The 19,051-nt window shown below is 45.6% G+C and overlaps 1 protein-coding gene across 1 annotated transcript in view; it reads left to right on the top strand.

Annotated features, from left to right (window-relative positions):
• EPHB1 (EPH receptor B1) overlaps positions 1-19,051 on the top strand; it is a 317,259-nt gene that overhangs the window by 206,046 nt on the left and 92,162 nt on the right. The window contains exons 6-7 of the mRNA XM_052645625.1: positions 8,788-8,912; positions 16,047-16,209. Coding sequence (XP_052501585.1) covers positions 8,788-8,912; positions 16,047-16,209 — 288 coding nt within the window. The remainder of the gene's footprint in view (positions 1-8,787; positions 8,913-16,046; positions 16,210-19,051) is intronic.

Raw genomic sequence — 19,051 nt, 5'->3', positions numbered from 1 at the left:
ACCAGACCAGAAGAAATGTGGGCACAGAGCCAAGGGACCGTCCATGACTCCTGGGCCTGACTCGCACCACCGGATGGTTGGGTCCATCCCCTCCCCACAGTCACGAGCTCTCCTTGTCCTCAAGGACAGACACCCTATCGTTTATTTCGTAGGTTACTTCCCAGCAAAACTGCAGGCCATCCTGAGATGTTACAGGAAACCATCTTTCTTCCGGAGCATTTGTCACACCAACCTCCGGGGAACCCTGCTGTTAGCCTTCCTGGTCTCTAAGCCCATTCTTATTCATCGCTCCACTCTGACTGGGTTGACATGTTTATTTATCCCCTCAAAGATATTTATCACACAAATACCCAAGGCCTGTCACGGAGTTGTGCTTTTCACATTTACCTTGAGGACCTATGCCCAGGGATTGATTTGCATCTGTGAACAGTGGTGGACCCAGAAGGAGACTTTGGGCTGGTTGCCAAGTCCCCTGTGTTGGCAGACTGGATCAAGTTGGAAGAAGCAATGGACCACACAGGGCACATCCTCGGAACATTTGAAAACATCAGGGTTAATATTCCTGTTTTATAGTTGAAGGATTAAAGGTCCGAAGAAGTTAAGTAACCTTAACCCATGACCACACAGTAAGCAGATGGCAAAGCCAGAATAGGAGCCCCCCTCTCTCTGTAGCATCTCTAGGGCCCCGAGCATGGCCTGTCTGCATTTTTGCTAACTGCTACTGGTCTGGGCTGGGACTTGGCCTCCTTACCGTTCCTCACCACCCTTTTTATCTTCCTCACAGCTGGGGTCTATGGTGTATTGCAGGTGATTAGTCTAGGGATGATTTAGCTGGGAAATGCTACTCTAGAAAGAGTAAGAGGGGTTAGTATTATCGTGTGACCCAGCAGTTCCACTCCTTGGCGTGTATCCAAGAGAAATGCAAATATAGGTCCACACAGAAATTTACACATGACTGTTCTTAGCAACATTATTCACAATAGTCAGAATGTGGAAACAACCCAAATGTTCATCAAATGATGGATATTTGTCCTAGAAACAGCAATGCCCATGATGGTAGAAGCGGTGATAAACCACCTCACGTGGACACTGTTCAGGCGGGGGCAGCTGTATCACTCTGAAGGGTCACTCTGAGGACTGCCACCCACCGTGCAAACATTTCTTCATGGAAGGACTGAGGAAAGCTGCACCAGCCAGCCCAGCCTGAGTTATTGTGAGGGAGGCAATGGACTCTCCTATCCATGGGCCTCCTTGAGAAGTTCAGATAGGAGAACCCCTAACTGAAGAGGCCATGTGTCTTCCAGGACATTTGCTAAGCTTGTTACCTGAAGCCAAGCAGAGGGGACTCAGCAGTGACGCTCTAGGGCCTCACAGCAAGGCTTCCCCTGGCGTGTTTTCTACCTGCAGACGAAACACTGTTTTCCCCTTTAGATGAGATTTGCTGAACTCTGAAAACTCAAGTTCCATATTTTCATAACCTCTTCAAACATCTCACTCCGATTGTTGTTGTTGTTCAGTTGCTAAGTCATGTCTGACTCTTTGAGACCCCATGGACCCCAGCATGCCAGCCTTCCCTGTCCTTCACTGTCCTAGAGTTTGCTCAAACTCATGCCCATTGAGTTGATGATGCCATCCAACCATCTCATCCTCTGTCACCCCCTTCTCCTCCTGTCCTCTATTTTTCCCACCAACAGGGTCCTTTCCAATGAGTTGGCTCTTCACATCTGGTGGCCAACATAGTAGAGCTTCAGTTTCAGCATCCGTCCTTCCAATGAACATTGAGCGTTGATATAATAGATCAGCTTAATTTTAAATGCATGCGTGTTTTGCTATTATTTTTCTTCAAACCTACTGATAAATACTTTGGTTATCTTAAATAAAATATTTTAACATCATTTATTATATCCCCAAATGGATTATGGTGATAACTGTTGAAAGAATTCTTTGGACATAAAAGTCAATGAAGACATTAGGAAGTAATTTTTAATAAGGAAAGATAATGCTTTAGAACTTAGTAATTGTCCTAGGGGAAAAAAATGTCAATCTATTCTCACATTTGGAATCTGAGATGCTTAATCATTGGGAGAAAACTGCCCCTTATTTTCTCAAATCGAAAATAAGGAGTCAGAGAAAACTTTGAACATGACTAGAGTCTCTAACTCGATTAAAAGGTCAAGCAAGGAATATTTTAAACATAAAATGTTTGGTCCAGGAGAACCCAAGATAGGAAATCAGGCTCCACAGTAAGACTCCATGGTCCAGATTTGGGGTTATTAAATTCCAGACAGAATCACGCCACCCTCCCAAGACCCAGCCAGAATCTCAGAGGGGTGCACACCCTCCAATCTCTGTTGGAGCCCTTCTTTAGAAATGGAGGGCTGGTAGGTGGTCTGCCTGGCGTCATCCATGATGCCTCCGGCAGTGACCTGTGACCAGTTGGGGCTGACACTTGTCCCATGTCACATGTGAGTTCTTTCATAACTTGCAACTGGGACCATCCCATCCCTGCAATTTATCCACATCTCATTTGTCAGTTCAGGCAGGAACAGTCTGTGCACTCTCGCTGCTGAATGTGATAACCAGCTTAGATCTGTCTGCTTCAAAAGCAGTTTGGGAGGAAGGGCTCCCTGAGGTCTTCCTTCACAACAACAGAGACAAAGGACTCAGCCCACCTGCCTTTGCATTTTCTCCATCCCTGAGCCCCTGGACCGATGATGTTCAAGTCTCTTCCTGCTTCTGACACAGTTAAAGGGCCTTTTATTATTGACTCTAGACATACATTCAGACACCCCTGGTTCTGATTCTGTTTGGACCCTCACACAGATTTTCCTGAGTGCCTGACGGAATGCTTGTCATTGCTTCCCCACTCTCCTCTTTGGATCCTGGCCTCCTGTTGGGTTGGCCTCTTTATTTCACTGAGAAGAAGTTCAGGGCAATTTTGAGTATGTTTGGATTTTCTCAGCACTGTCTCTTTAGGCCAAACGTATCTTTCTTTTTTTTAATTTCAATTGTATTGAAGTGTAGTTGATCTACAGTGTTGTGTTAATTTCTGCTGTACAGCAAAATGACTCAGTATGGCCTCCCTGATAGCTCAGTTGGTAAAGAATCCGCCTGCAATGCAGGAGACCCCGGTTCAATTCCTGGGTCAGGAAGATCCGCTGGAGAAGGGATAGGCTACCCACTCTAGTATTCTTGGGCTTCCCTTGTGGCTCAGCTGGTAAAGAATCTGCCTGCAATGCGGAAGACCTGGGTTTGATTCATGGGTTGGGAAGATCCCCTGGAAAAGAGAAAGCGTATCCACTCCAGTATTCTGGCCTAGAGAATTACATAGACTGTATAGTCCATGGGGTTGCAAAGAGCTGGACACGACTGAGCAACTTTCACTTTCATGCATATATATATATATATATTCTTTTTTATAATGATTTATCACAAAATATTGAATATAATTCCTTGTGTTATACAGTAGGACCTTGTTGTTTCTCCAGCCTATATGTAAGCATTCATAGCTACTAATCGCAAACTCCCGGTTTATCCCTGCCCAGCACTCTTCCCCCTTGCCAAGCACCAATCTGGTTTCTGTGTCTGCAAACACATCTTTCTTGATCAGTACCTTCTTTCCAAATAGCCCCTAAATTGATTCTTTGTCCTTTCTTTTTCTAAAGAAAGGTCTATATTTGCTTACTTGCTAAATTTTAATAATTTTCATTTCTTTCTCTCTGTAGAATGTTTAGTTTAGTCAAAAGTGATTTGTGTGCTTGTGAAGAAGAAATTCTTTCAAGAATTCAGTGAAACTATCCCTTCATCTGAGATGCAGGTTTATGAGAAAAGACAGCTGGCCAGGGTGTACTGTTCAAACCATTGTATTTGGGGTTCCAGGGGCTGCTGCTTTGAATTAATTTTCCCTCCTATCTTACTCTGAATTAATTTTCCCTCCTATCTTACATCTGCTTTTACTAAAAGCAATTGGTATTTGAATGAATACCTGAGCACTTTTTAGTTTTGTTTGGTCTGAAGATTTTCTTGCATATAAAACATGAGATTTAGAGGTGGCATTTGCACTTGAAGGAAAAAGAAGTTGTCACTGTAAGTGATGACTGATGGCAGAATACCAAATGTGCGCTGCCCCTGATCTTCAGGGAGGTGGAGTAATACTTCCCCACTTTCTCCCCTGTGCAAAATCCCATCTCAATTAAAAGGTAAGACATTTAGAATGACCTATATGAGGATAAACAGCCTGCCATGGGGTCTGTGACCACAGTGTCATCACCATAGATCTGAGAAATGCTGGCCGAGGTGGATTGCCCTCTGGCAGTTTCTCCTGGGTCTGTGTGCTGCTGAGGGGCTACCAGGAGGTCCTTGCCACCTCTGTCACAGGGGCATTCCTGTCCATGTCCGTGGATTTGACTCCTTTGAGTCTGGATCAACCCACCCTACGAGAGTTTTTTTTTGCCATTTGACCCCAACCAGGACCTTTAAGCAGGACAGTGACTTTACTTGTCCTTCTGTCCTGAGTGGTTAGAGCAGGGGCCTGGCACCATGGGTGGTAAATATGTTGAGTTTTGAATGATGGCTTTCCAGGGGTTAGAGGCAAAGAAAAGAACCAAGCCCATCAAAATCCTCAGGTCATTGGGATTAATCTTTCCAATTTTTAATACATTATGCTTCAGCTTTTGAGGCAGAAGGATCCTGAAAATCTGTGTGGCCCTGACATGAGTAACATCAGGTCAAAGGAGCCTGTTTCCCCAGAGGACTGAAAGGGCAGCCCCTTCAGTGTGATGGACGGGGGCAGGGGTTGGGACAGTGGGGAGAAGATTCAAGGAGGCCATTCCCACCCATCCTGGTGGACACAGCAGGATCCCAGACCAACTCTACAAACTCCAGAATACAGCCTTACTCTCCCTGAAGCAGCTTTATCCTCTCCTGGGGCTCTGCACGCAGTGAGCACAGGTGTCAGAGAAACAGTCAACCCCCACTCCCACCCCACCCCCACCGTTAACAATCCAGCCTGTACCAAATCCATACCTGGTGCCTAGTTTTACTTTAGTAACTCAGCAGCGGCACCGCACACATCCTGTCCTCCTGGGAACACTGCTGCTTGGTCTCTAGGCGATCACTCTGTCTGGTTCTCCTTCCAGAGCCCTGGTCTTTCGTTTCAGGCCCCTTGGCAGCTTTCCCTCATCTCCTGAATCTTAGACTGTATAACCTCTTCTGCTCCTTCTCTTGGTCATTTCTGTCATTTCTGGTGCTTTTGATACGATATACTGATGACTTCAAATTTATATCTTCAGTCTGGACCTCTTCTATGTGCATCTGTCCTCAGCCAACTACTAGTCTGGTACATCCTAGATGTCTCAAAGCAAGCAGGTCCCAAGTAGAGCACCTGCCCTTTCCTTCCAGACTGCCTGTATCAGTGTCTTCCCTGATCTCACTTATGCCCCTACCCAAAAACTTCCCAGCTGCTCAAACCAGAAACCTTGGAATCGTGATGACTCTTCTATTTCTTCCACATCCCACATCCACTGAGATAGTCTAAGTCTATTCAGAATCTGACCATCCCCATTCTCACTGCCTCCACCACTCCGAGCCTGGTCCAAGTCACCATGGTCTTCTGGCTGGACTATTGCAATTGTGTTAGGATAGTTCTTTCAGCTTTCCCACAGCCTCTGCACTCCACGTACAACACAACAGAGGGTGATACATGAAACTCACATGATGTCACTCTCCTGTTCGAACCTTCTCATGAGTCCCTGTCTCTCTCAGTAGAAGCCAAGGTCCTATTTTATAGTGTCCCTGCAGCCCTACCACCTGTGGCCTCGTCTTTGCATCGGTCCCACTGGCTCTTCCTGTTGCCTGGCTGCTCCCAGATCAGAACCTTTGCCCTGACATTTCCATCTCATGGGCTCTCCTCCCAAGTATCCACCTGCCTCCTGTCTTCCCTCCTTCATCCTTTGCTCCAACACCTGCTCCTCAGGAAGCGCCTGACTGACCACCTGATTCAGAATTGCAGCCCCTCCCCAGCTGGCCTCCTACATTATACCATTCTGTATCCCTTCTCCTCTGCTCCATTTTTTTCCCACTGTACTTGAGATTTTTAACATACCTTGTAATTTATATATTTACTATGTCTAGTCTCTGAATCCCTCCACTAGAAAATAAGCTCTGTGAAGACAGAAAATGTTAATTGTTCACTGTGGACTCTCTAGAACCTAGAATGATTACTGGCACATGACAGATACTCAGTAAATACTTGTTTAAATAGTTAATTAAGTGGATCTGGGCCATGATCCTAAGTTGGGAGGAAGTGAAGATGCATGTGATAGTTGAGTCAGGATCAAAAATTATTTCCACTTACTTGACAAATAGGCCAAATTTGACACCATGAAGGTACATTTAAATCCCTGTAGTCCAAGCAAAAAGCCAACTCTATAGACAAAAGATGAGGAGCATACCATGGGAAAACCTAAAGGTTATATTGACTGTGGTTTCAAAATCCAATCGCAGGTATGTGTTTTTGAAGCAAACGCTTATGGTCATATGAATAGATGCATAGTACACAGATCATGGTAGATATTAGTTTTACTCTAATCTTTGCTGTTCAAACAGCAGTGAGAGAATTGGATTCACCTCAGGGCCTTGTGCCTAAAGAGATTTAGATAACAAGCCTCATTTGGAAGAGAGCCACCTCAGGTGGCAGCCTATCATGGGAGAAATTTCCATAGGATCTGGCCATTCTTTTCAGCAGGAAAAACTCAGGGGAGACCTAACTAGTTTCTTTAGCTATTTGACAAGCCATTCTGTGAAAGAGGGAACATTCTATATTACTTCAGTTGGCAGAACTGAGACCAGTGGGAAGTTCCAAGACATATTTCAGATAAGGATAAGGAAGACGTGCACACTGGTGAGAGATACGCAGGCATGAAGCAGCAACTCCTGGAGTCAGTGAACCTCCCGTCCCAAGGGATACAGCAGGGCTGGCAGAGAATAATTGATAAGGGGATTCAGAACTACATCAATTCAGGTCCTCCATTCACAGATGCCACGATGAAACCAGATATACCAAAGACTTACTGGGAAAGTGGGGTGAAGGCCAGAGGAGGCTGGGAGAGCTATCAGACCACAATGAAGATCTGATCCCTCTAGAGGAGAGAGAGGGAAGGAAGAAGAATTGAGTGGGAAGAGCTTTAGACAGACATGAGTTGCAGGGAAGTGCTGGGAAGTCCAGTGGGGCGTGTTTGAGCATAAGTCACCCATCGGAAGAGTTAAGAATGGACCTGCCATAGCATCCCCACCACTTTCAGTCACTGGGTGGGAGCAGCGTGTGGGAAACCATTCCACATGGATGCAGTGATGTATCACAGAATGCTGCAGCTGGGGCCATTAGTCAGTTATGCTCCCAGGAGTAGGAGCTCTGAGGGGCGCATTTTCACAGACATCACAAGGTCTCTAATGGGAAGTGGGCAAAGTCCCAGATGCACACTGTGATTCTAAGGGCTCATCACAGTACCTCCCACTCTGTGCTCTCTTTATGGCTCCCCCAGACTATAAGCATCTTCCTAATATCTTCCCTGCGTCGACCCTGCATCTCCCCTGCATCTCCACCTCACCCAGGCGCCTCATGCAGAAGGTGTTTGCTGAGAGTCCTAGGATCATGGAGAAATGGAGAATGAGGGAGCCCTATGACCCGGCAGCTGTGCTCTGTAATTTCAGGTCCTAGAGGGGAATCTGTTTACTTAAATCCGGGACAGTAAATGTCACTCAGCCATGGTCCCCAGAGAAAGCCTTGTAAAGTTGAGTTCATGTGAAGAAGTGACCTTCATCACTGCAGAAGTGCCAGGACTAAACGGAACAGCCCCTGAATAGAGCGCAGATTGCAGCCTCATCCATTACCCGCTTCTTCCCTAGACAGACAGCCCTCATTTATTATTTCCAGACTGTTTTCATTTTACTTACACTGTGTGAAAAATGTTGAATTGGGAAATAAATAATATTCTTTTTAAACAGAGATTTCGGAAGCACTTCACAGATTTTGAAATTATTATTCTGTTTCCAAATGTTTGGTTTGTGTATCATTTCTTCATTTATATTTGTGAGCGCTCAATAGCAAATGTCCTCATTTGGAAAACTCTGACAGAAGTCGAAAAGAACTCTGTTGCTGGCCTGTATTCATATCTTTTGGAGAGATGCCACCTCTCTTCCTTTTGAAACACAGCAAAATCTTCCATGCAGTCTCAGAATGTTTGCTGGAATGTTCTTTTCCACTGCACAGCAATTCAGCACTGACCAGCTCAACTCTTTTGCTGATAGGCTATGCGTCCACATTCTCTTCTCTGGGATGGCTCACCCCGTTATTGCAAGGCTGAGGCTCCTTCAACACCATCTGCTCAAAAACAGTCCATCGCTCTTCGTGATCCACTGCCTGCAGCATAGATTTGTCCTGCTGGTCACGCCCTTCGTGCCTGACTCTGGCTGTCAGTTCATACTGTTCTCCTATGGTTTTTCCAGCCATCTCTTGTTTTGATCAAACCTTTCTTCTTGTTCACTCCAGTTCCTGCCCTCAAACATGTCTTCCTGTCCTAAATTGCTACCTTTTCTCTCCTTTGGTGCCCAAACTCCATTCATTCTGCAGAACCTTCAGGAAATTCTGTACATCCAGCTGAGCTGATGAGAAAGAAAAGGCAGAGTTCCAACCCAACAGCATTTCTCTGCCTATTTATCTCTGAAAGACAACCTTTCTCATATCATCAAGGGTCTCTTCATCTGCCCTATCTCTTCCTCTTTCTGCAGCCCCTTCCACTGTTCCCATCATGCACCAGGTCAGTGCCACCATGAGGAGCATCACATTGTCATGGCCACAGCCGGAGCAACCCAATGGCATCATCCTGGACTATGAGATACGGTACTATGAGAAGGTAAGCCAGCCCTGCCTGCAGGCTTGCAAGATCCAGGGCCAGCCACTGTTGTGTGGGTGGTAGCCAGCTGAGGGGATACAGGCTGGAGGGAGTCCTGATGTGGGGAGGAACCTGGTGACAGAGGCCAGAGGCTCCCTGAGAGCACAACCCGGCTCTGCCCCAGCAAAGGTCTCCAGCGCCCAGGCGCTTTTTGCACCAACTCAAGAGAGAGCCTTCCAACACCCCACCCCACTGTCTGGACCACTCACTGGGCTGTCATGGATGGGCAGGACCAATTCCATTCTCCCAGTCACGAACTTGCTACATGTGTTTGCTGGGCTACAAACTCACCAGTGTCCCCTGAACTTTCTGAAGATTTCGTGATTTTGTAAATTAGTGTTTTTCAAAGTTTTTGATCATGTACCTCCAATATAAGATCTTTTATTTATAAATCATATGCATGTATGTACTGACGTATGTATGAAGGTTTAAAATATCTAAGTGGAAATGAAGAAACGAGAGCTAGAAATTAATAGAAATAGAAGTTTGTATGTTATCTTCTTTGACTGTTCTCTTGTAGCTGTTGCTGGGGACTACAACAGGGCATGTTCTGCCAAGAAAACAGAAATGGTGCCCTGTGGTATTGACCCTTGGCCTATCTGTGGGGGAAGCAGGGCTTTTCCTCCCACCATGGTGAACTGTAACACTTGCAACACCTCAGGAAAATACAGTATTTCTTATATACTGACCCAACACAGTATTTATACAAACACCATTTATTCATTTATATTTGTTTGGCAAGTTTTTTTTTTTTTTTTGAGTGCCTGCTATTTGGCAAGTACTATTCTAGGATATACTAGTGATCAAACAAGGAATCCTGCCCTCAAGAAGCTTATTTTCTAATGCAAGTAGACATAAAATGAATAATGAACGTAATGAATAAGGGTATCATACAGTATGTTAGAAAATGAGGATTGTAAAGTGGGGGAAGTAGATCAGGGTAAATGGGATCAGAATGGTCAGGTTTGGGGGAGGAGTAGTTGGAAAAATAAATAGAATGGTAAAAGTGGGGCTTTTGGAGAAGGTAAGTTCTAAGTAAAGACCTGAAGGAGGAAAGGGTGTTGTATAGCAGGCAATGTGGGAGATAGAGAGCCTACATAAAGGCCCTGCAGCCAGATAATGAATGCTGGTTCAAGGAGCAGGAAGGGACCAGCATGACTGGAGTGATATGAGCAACTGGAAAACAGTAGTTGGGGAGAGGTAATCCGAGCAGGTGCTCACGTTGGGCTGTAAGAACCTGAGCATTTCCACAAATGAGATCGGGATCTATAGCAGGTTTGGAGCAGAAGGGAAACAGAATCTGACTTACATTTTAAAAGGATCATTCAAGCGTTTCCGCTGAAAATAGACCTGCTAGATTATAATAATCTAAGACAAAGATGGGGGACAAAGCCAAAGCCAACAGGATTTCCAACAGGTTGGATTTTCAGTTGGGAATGTTTGGGCCTGAGTCACTAGGATGACTGAGAATGGGATCACTCGTGGCTGGAACACGTCTGGGCTGAGGGAAGGGACCATTCTGCTTCGTGTCTAAAATGCCCCTGAGATAGCCAAGTGGAGATGTGCAACAGGCAGCTACATATGCACATTTGGAGTTCAGAGGAGTTGACTGGGCTAGAGATGACCATTTGGAAGTTGTCAGTGTGTGGAGACCTGAGCCCAGGTAAGACGGTCCAGTGGGTCAGCGGAGATAAGAAGAGGTTCTAGGATGAAGACCTGCAGACGCCAACATGGAGGCGTTGTTGAAATGGAGCAAGACTGCATTGGGAAGAGAGCCTTCATTTCCAGAGCTGTCCATAACTGACAACCACACAGCTGTGGTCCCATTACTGAGCCACTTACTCTAGGTCAGTTTTCACATTTGTAAAATTCACCAATTTACCTCCCTGAAAGCAGAAGGCCAGATAGATCACCGATCTAGCCAGCAAGGAGGTGTGCCCTTCAGCTGTTATAGCCGAATTTGCAAGCAAGGTGAGGGTTAGGCAGCTATTTACTCATTTAGAGGATTCTGAGTTTCACAGACAGTTGATTCTGATAATTCAGGGAACTGGGGGTAATTCACATGATCTGGATTCATAAGCCACCATTATTTTCATTCAGCTTTGAACTGAGGGTGTTTCTTTGCTAGATTTTTTTTTTTATCATTTAATGAAGTAAATGTTGGACAAATCCAAAAAATTTTTTGACTAATCCGGACCTATTGATTTCATGACCTCATTTCATCACCGAAGTTGACCTGGACCAAATTCAGGTTGACCTAGACTTAGTTCTGTTGACCTTCTTCAATAGAATATCATGCTTGGCCATCTATGGTGTGATGTCAGTCACCAGTAAGGTCACACCCAGTCCCCTTCCCATACACACATGAACTTGAGCCTTGTAGCTCATCTCAAATAAATAAAAATTTCTTCTTTTTGTGCCCCTGTTGGGTGCCAGAGACTTTCTAAACAATCTGTGCCCCTCACAGCCCAGTATGGTAAATATTAATAACATTGTCTTGGGTAAAGAAACAAATACACAAAGAAGTTCAAAAAAACAAGGCTGACTTACTCAGATCACACAGCTAGAAAGGGAGTCTCTAGCCTGGGTTCTTTGCCCTGTAGCCTGTGGTGGTGCTGGGAAGGGGTGGGATGTATGGGAGACCACCTGCCCTTCTCCTCTCCCACTGTGCCAAGGTCAGTCACCAAAGGAGGGTGTGAAAGCCTCAGAACTGAAACCATGAGGCTCAGGCCTCTGTCCCCCAGCTCCTCATTCCCCTACCCACGCCCAACTCCTCCACAGCCTTTCCCTGTCCATGCAAGCCTCCCCACTAAACAAACTCCAATTAACTTCGACTTCTGATGCTATGAAGAAGGCTTATTCTCCCATTATAGATCCCATCCCAACTTCTCAATAGTTTATGCTGATTATTAACAGAACACCTGCACTGCAGTTCAATGCCAGAGGGGGCTTCCATACCTCGGTGAGGCAGACCATTGTCCCAGAGGATAGAATGCTTTCCTGAAAGAGAAGATTCTTTGCCCAAGCCTTGGTTACCATTCATTATATTATGATAGAATTCTCACTTGCTTATAAAGTGCTCAAATATAAAATCCATTACATTGCCTTGACCATTTCTAATTTCTAAAGAAAGGACATTATCTTATGAGGGTGTTTTGAAATAATAATCACAATGACAATAATTCATCACATATTGAGTGCCAGTTATATGCCAGATATTCACAGATACATTAGTTCTGATCCTCAAAAGAAATGAAAGATACTTGAAAGTTGAGTATAACCAATTTATGGATGATAGAACTAAGTCACAGAAAGGTCAAATGATCTACCCTTAACCTCACAGGCCACAGCTAGGGAACCACAGAATTGGAACTATAGATATTTTTATTATATTTCAGTATATTTCTGAGCTCAATGAAAGACTGGATGCAATGTTGATGCTGCTCAAAATTAGTGTGGCCTTGGAAATAAGAGAGTGTATCTTAATTTTCAATCCAAATACTTGTAGCCAGAATCATTTGCCTGCCTGTTCCACAGGGGTGTGGAATCCTGGTCTTTAGAAGATGCAAACAGAACGCAGCCCAGTAGATGTCCTGGATTCAATCCAAAGAAATAGAACTCATCATTCCTCCTTCCCTTGCCACTTCTTCTAATAGGAATCAGCGTCATTCTTCTGTGAGGACCAGCTAGTGAATATTTTAGGCTTACAGGCCATAGTCTCTACTGCACTACTCAACTGTGCCGTTATAGCAGGAAGCAGCCATGGGCAGTAGATAGGTGACAATAGAATATGGGCATGGCTGGGATCCAATAAGACCTTATTTGCAAAAACAGGTAGTTGGTCATAGGCTGTAGTTTCCCAGGTCTGGGTCTGCCACTCCACATCACTCTCTTGGTTTTGCTTGGGACACCTGTCACCTTCAGGACTGTGAGTGGAATCAATGAGGCTTTCGGCTCCTCCAATAGCTCATTAATAGAGAGCTCAGATGCCATCAAGCTGATGACACTCCCAGGGCCTCTCCCATGGTCATCTTCTTCCCCATTTTAATCTGCTTCCATTCATCATTCTCTCTTGTTTACTGTCTGGTAGCACTTTTCACTGACGTCAGTGCTTATAGGCAAACCAAGGGAGAACGTCTACAGCTGCTCTTGGCTGTCTTAATGATTAAGCATTTAGACCTGGACTCGCTCTTCATATTAACTAGGTGAGGACAGACTGCTTTAGGCCTTGGGTATTTCTACCCTTCAAATTTATTTCCACCCTTCATTTTCTCACAGGAACCTACTCAGACCTTGGCAATATCTTGTGCTCCATCCATGGGTTCAAATTACTGGTCCAAAGTGGACTGTTGATTTATTCATTTAGCACTGAGGTGTTGGGCACCCAGGCAAGGTGAGCCCCCTGCTACATGTTAGGGATGGAGAAAGAAGATGTGGTCTCTGCCCTCAACAGCTGCAGCATCTGTCCCCCTCACACTTCCAAAATCATAAGCAACCAAAGAAAGAAGAAGAAAAGGAAAAGCAACTCTGCTCTTCACTCTTATTTGCCTGAGGTTGATGAACGGTTTTGAGAGAACAAGGACTGATACTCATTTTAATCACTGAACTTCTTGAAGGATGTGTGGACAATAACGTGATTATGGGTTCTCGCCATCCAAATCCCAATACACCAGCACACATTTTTCAGGAAAAGAGCTGCCCAGGAGATGTTTCACATATTTCAAGCAGTGAACACTTGCATCCCATACAATAAAACCAGAGAATTCAGGCAGCTGCCTAGATTTTGGAGCAATGGGATTTTGTCCTAATTTGCAAGGACCATGTTTTCATAGTTTCAGACTGTGTTTTCAGTGTGTCAAGATAGTAATGATGAAAGTTTTAGATGGCATCCCTTCTGGAGTGGACAGCCTTCTTTCTTGCTGAATTCCTTATTGGAGGTGGAGTGGGGTTAGGAATCCACCTTCTTTTTAAATAGATCAAATGATGTATGGCTAAATGATGTAAGTCACTCATCACCAACCCCATGCCACTTATCCTCCAGAGATTCCCAGTTACTTGCAGGTGCCTAATCTCCTTTCAGCCCCACCTTTGCATATTTTATTCTGTTCTCAAAGGATAGTCTATTCAGTTCTTACTCTCCTCACTCATCCATGGGGCTAATTTCTTTCATCTTTCAGGACTCACTCATGCCACCCTTTCTCTGAGTCCCTCCCAACCACCTTATCAGTCTGGGCTGGGGCGGCCCTCTACTGCACCCTCATAACCCCTTGAGCTGCCCTCTGTGCCATCACTCACTCAGCACTGCAGTTTTCAGCCCCACCCCACAAGATGTTGTGTACCCAAAGGCAGGGACCATGGCTTGATACCTACAGCCCTTGGTAGCAGGCACCACATGGTAGTGTGTTGTCATGGTGACCATCTGGCCAAATGAATGAATGATCACATATCAGGTCATCTCTGCCCTTGCACAGTAGACGTCTACATATTTTAAGATGATGGTAATTTCTTATCGCTGTACTGTATTCTTTTGTCCTGGTTCAACTCCCAACATTTCTTCTGTCCTTTAACTAAGGATGTGGCTCACAGACCACACTGGTCAACAACTTTCCCCTCCTTTATCACCCTGCCTCTTGAACTGCTATGCCTAGAACTCGTCACAGTGCCCTAGATCTGCATGTGGGACTTGGGGGCTTCCTTCCTGGTGACTAAGATCTTCATTTTGTTCTAAGACTCACAGTGCAAACTAGGGGCAGACCTAGACTCTGAACAGCTGCCATCTCCATGATGGTCACATGGAAATGATTAGAGATGAGCTGGTGCATGCGGGCGAGGTAGAAAGATGATGGGCAGCAGTGTAGAGAGTCCTTGGGCTGGAACAGTGAGGGGCACTTTCCTGGAAGAGGAGATCTTGAGGGGTGTAGGCTTAAGGAAACCGGAAAATGCAGAGGAGCCCCTGGAGAGAGGCATTTCAGACTGGGAAAACAACCTAAGCAAAGGTCTGGAGGCCAGGGCTATGGTACCCAGAGAGGCAGCAAGGTGGCGGCTCAGGGGGATGTGAGAGATTGGAGTTGACTTCATTGTGAGAGGCCCCTGGACTGAGAGTTAGGAGTTTTGTTTATCTGATAATAGCTTTAGGGAGTCAGAGATCTTTTTTACAAAAGAACCTTGGATTGGGTAGGAAGAGAGTGGCAGAAAAGATCGGAAGCTACAAAAGTTCAGGCCAAACCATATGTTACACAAGATCAGCAGCGAAGAGAGCACAAGCAAGGACACAGTGAGGCACTCATGATGGGTGGGAGAGTCAGAAGGAAGAAAGACACAGCAGGTCTGTGAGCACCAGAGGATATCCATGTGCAGGTGACAGGGACTGTAGAGGGCCAGGCAGAGGGTGCTGAAGAGAACGGCGCACAGAGAGTGGGACTGACCCCCTAAATAGTGGGAGGGGTGAGGGCAGAGGCCATGTTCTCCAGGGAGAAGGGGCATGCCCTCCCTAGATGCTGATGGAGAGGAACTCGGACAGTGGGCACCGAGACGGACACATGCCGAGATGAAAGCAGAAGCAGGTGTTGGAGGTAGTCCAGCTTCAAGCTTTTTAGCTCAGTCTCAAGCTTTTTAGCAGAGCGAACACAAAGTCATTTGTCTAAGGACTTGAGGTCTCTTAAGGTGTGATCTAGAACAGCCATTGTGAGGAGTGACCAGGAGAGGAAAGACCAGGGCTCGGCAGAAGCAACGCAAAGAGAGGCAGGCAGGTGCAGATGTGGCCGTTTGCTTCTGCTGAGGTCAGGGATGAGAGGGGGTGTGCAAAGCTGCAAGTGCTTTGTAATTCTGTCTCTCATCCCTGGAGGGGAAGGAGTAGAAAACGACTGTCCTTGCCAGGCCCTGAGAGCTCAGCCATTTCTTCAGACCTCTGTAAAGACCATCACCACCCCACAGTCCAGAGTCCGTTTATAATTCTTTAGGTCCAGCCCAATCTGTGGGGTTTCGAGGGATGGCCTGGGGCTCTGGACACCTTCTAGCAGATCTGAAGGACCCAGAACCGAGGGTCCCATGTGCTCAGGAGCAGGCTGCCAACGCCTTTCCCTTGCTCTCCTGCAGGAACACAATGAGTTCAACTCTTCCATGGCCAGGAGCCAGACCAACACCGCGCGGATTGACGGCCTGCGGCCCGGCATGGTGTACGTGGTACAGGTGCGCGCCCGCACCGTGGCCGGCTATGGAAAGTTCAGCGGCAAGATGTGCTTCCAGACCTTGACGGACGGTAAGGGGCAGGCAGGTGACCTGGGATCAGGGCAGGCAGAAGGGGGAGAAGAAGTCCCCAGGAGGCAGTGGTCACAGCCGAAATGCCAGCTGCTAACTGGATTCCAGTGGAATTGCCTCATTTGCCCCCAGGAGGACCTGCATTCACTAGGCAGAGCATCTGTCTGAAGCCTGGCTGGGTTTTCGACATCTAGTGGGTTTTCTTCGCAGGTCTCTGTACCGCGCACGCGCAGAGCCTCCCGCATGCACGCCTGCGTCTGCAGAGCAGTGAGCCCAACGCAAAATGAAAGGACATGCTGTTCTGGGATTCTGTGTTGTTTCAACCTCACTCCCACTTCACTCCTCTGCTCTCGGGGCTGGGAGCTGAGTGCACAGCCTCATTGCATGAGTCAGGGGCTCCTGGAAGAAAACAGAGGGACGCACTGGGGAGTGGCTGTCCCACACGCCTCAGAGTATTTAAAACAGCTTCACATGTGACCCCCAGGAGGTCCAGCTGAGGTGTCTCCAGAGAGAACAGCCACTGCTTTCCAAGCTGCCTCCAAGGCTAGACGATCTTGTCCCTGAAAATACTTCCACCTTTGGGCTTTATTAGTTCCCTGTTGCCACAGTCTCTGCTGCTCCTCTGAGATCACCCCCTTTAGTTGTTACGAAAATCCTGTTTCCCTGTAACCTCAGACTTGTGTATGGGTGTCTACTTCATTAGCTACTTTCCATAGTGTATGTACTCATTTATCTACTACCTATCTATATTTATTCATTGATGAGCTGTTTCCTGGTAGCTCCCAAGTGTCAATCTATTCCCAGCCTCTCAAATAGAAAGGCTTTAATTTTTTCCTTTATTACTTAAATTATATAGAAAACACTCTGCCCTTGGAAAACATTTCATTTTAGGCCAACAATCTCTGTAAAGTCATTGGAAAAATTTAAAAATCAAGTGATTTCATATAAAAATTATAATATCCGTTTTATTTTGAAAAATTGTAAGAGAAGGCAATGCTGGTGAGCATCTTAGTGTGAGGACTTAATCTTGAGACAGAGGCTTGCTGCCCCACGCAGGGCTTATCACTTCCCAGTGGTCTGTACCTGGATGCTTCAATGTGAGCTGTCTGGCCTCTGCAGGAGTAGAGTTTGCAGTCAGTTCTGAGTTTATTTTAGGTGAGTTTGGACTCATATTTTGAGGATGGTGAGTTAGGATAGAAAGGTGAGCCAGTTTATCCAGATTAATGATGCTGCTGGTGTGAAAAGAACGCAGTCCATCTTCAGTTCCTTAAGGACTCTGTTCCCCTCTTTGTACCTTACTTCACATCTAGATTTATGGGCACTTTGGCATCAAGAGGTACACAGGATTAAAAGCCCAAAATTCAAAAAGCTGTGAGCACTGGTCTCTTGGCAATTCTGCTAGACAAATCAAGAAGTAACAAATTTCTCCCAAGAAGGCTATTCCTTTTACCTCTGGCAGTTAAGTTTTGTAAACCCAAGAGGAGCTGGATGTAAGAGAGTTCTGGTAAGTGGCCAAATTGGAGAGTATTTGTCTTAATGACTGAGGTTCACACATCAGTAATAATTATGTTCACTGAGGCTTCAGGACTCCCTGCAGCACAAAGGTGAGTCTGAAGTTTGTCAGCGATAGGGTCATTGGGTCGAGGAGGACCTGTGGGATCCCGCCCAGGGTCACTGGCCATGCTTTGGACTGGTGACCTCCACAAGGACAGAGCTGCTGTGGTTCTGGGCTTACTTAGCTACAACCTGCTAACCTTTGACTTGGCTGCCTCATTTTTTAAATACTGATTTATACAGCAGTTTAAATCAGTATATACAGTATATATAGGTATAGTATATACCCTGTATCTACATGTTTGCCAAGCATTCTGGGTGATTATTATGCCCCAGTGTTTGAGAACCATCCTCCCACACTGTGGGTAAAGGAGACTTCTAAACCTAAGGATACTGGTTCTGGAAGCATCTAGAAATCAATTTGAAGGGCTAAAGGTCACATGGCTTAGGAATTTTTTAATTTACACGGACTCCTCCCTGTGGTTCCTTTTGTTTATTTTATTTTTGCAAAATTAACTTTTTAAAAAACACATGTTACAAAAAGTTCGCAGCAGAGGGAAACCGAAACTCTACCTTCACTCTTTAAAATGGATTTCTAGAGAGTGGGAGGCTTCTAGAACAATATCCTTGTCTCTGCAAGTCTCATCCTGTAGCCACAAAGCTGAACCATGGTTCCCAAACATTAGGGTGCATAAAAGCCATGCCGAGTGCTTGGTAAACACGCAGATACTCTGCCTTTCACTCAGAGGTTCCGATTCATTAGATCTGAGGAGGGGCCTGGAAAAGGGTCTAACCGTTGGGCTTGAGCGATTCTGCAGAGCAGAAACCTGCAGAGCAGGGAACCTCAGAATGATGGCGGGCAGTGGGGGGAGGGGGTGCAGATAAAATACAGTTACATGTGAATTTCAGGTAAATAACAAATAATGTTTGTCTAAGTATCTCCCATGCAATATTTGGGTTAGATTAAAACCTTATTTGTTATTTATGTGAAATTCACATGTAACTGATCATTCCATATTTTTATTCACTGTATCTGGCAGCCCCAATTGTAATAGGACATAAATAGCTCGACCCCCATCTGCCTCAGCCCCAAAATTCTGTGATGACTCCTTGACACCAAGTGAGAGAAGAACCACAATAATAGCAATTGGCCCCTGGGCGGAGTGGTTTGTATGGATTAAGGAGAAGAGAATTTGTATTTGGGGCATCTGTGATACATCAGACACTGAAATATGCATCACATGATTTAATTTAAAAATTTATTTTAACAGATAAAGAATCTGAGAGTC

Source organism: Budorcas taxicolor, chromosome 1 (assembly GCF_023091745.1).
Source record: "Budorcas taxicolor isolate Tak-1 chromosome 1, Takin1.1, whole genome shotgun sequence".
NCBI classification, from domain to species: domain Eukaryota; kingdom Metazoa; phylum Chordata; class Mammalia; order Artiodactyla; family Bovidae; genus Budorcas; species Budorcas taxicolor.
The sequence above is the reverse complement of the archived record's forward strand: the minus strand, read 5'-3'. Positions and strand labels throughout refer to the sequence as shown.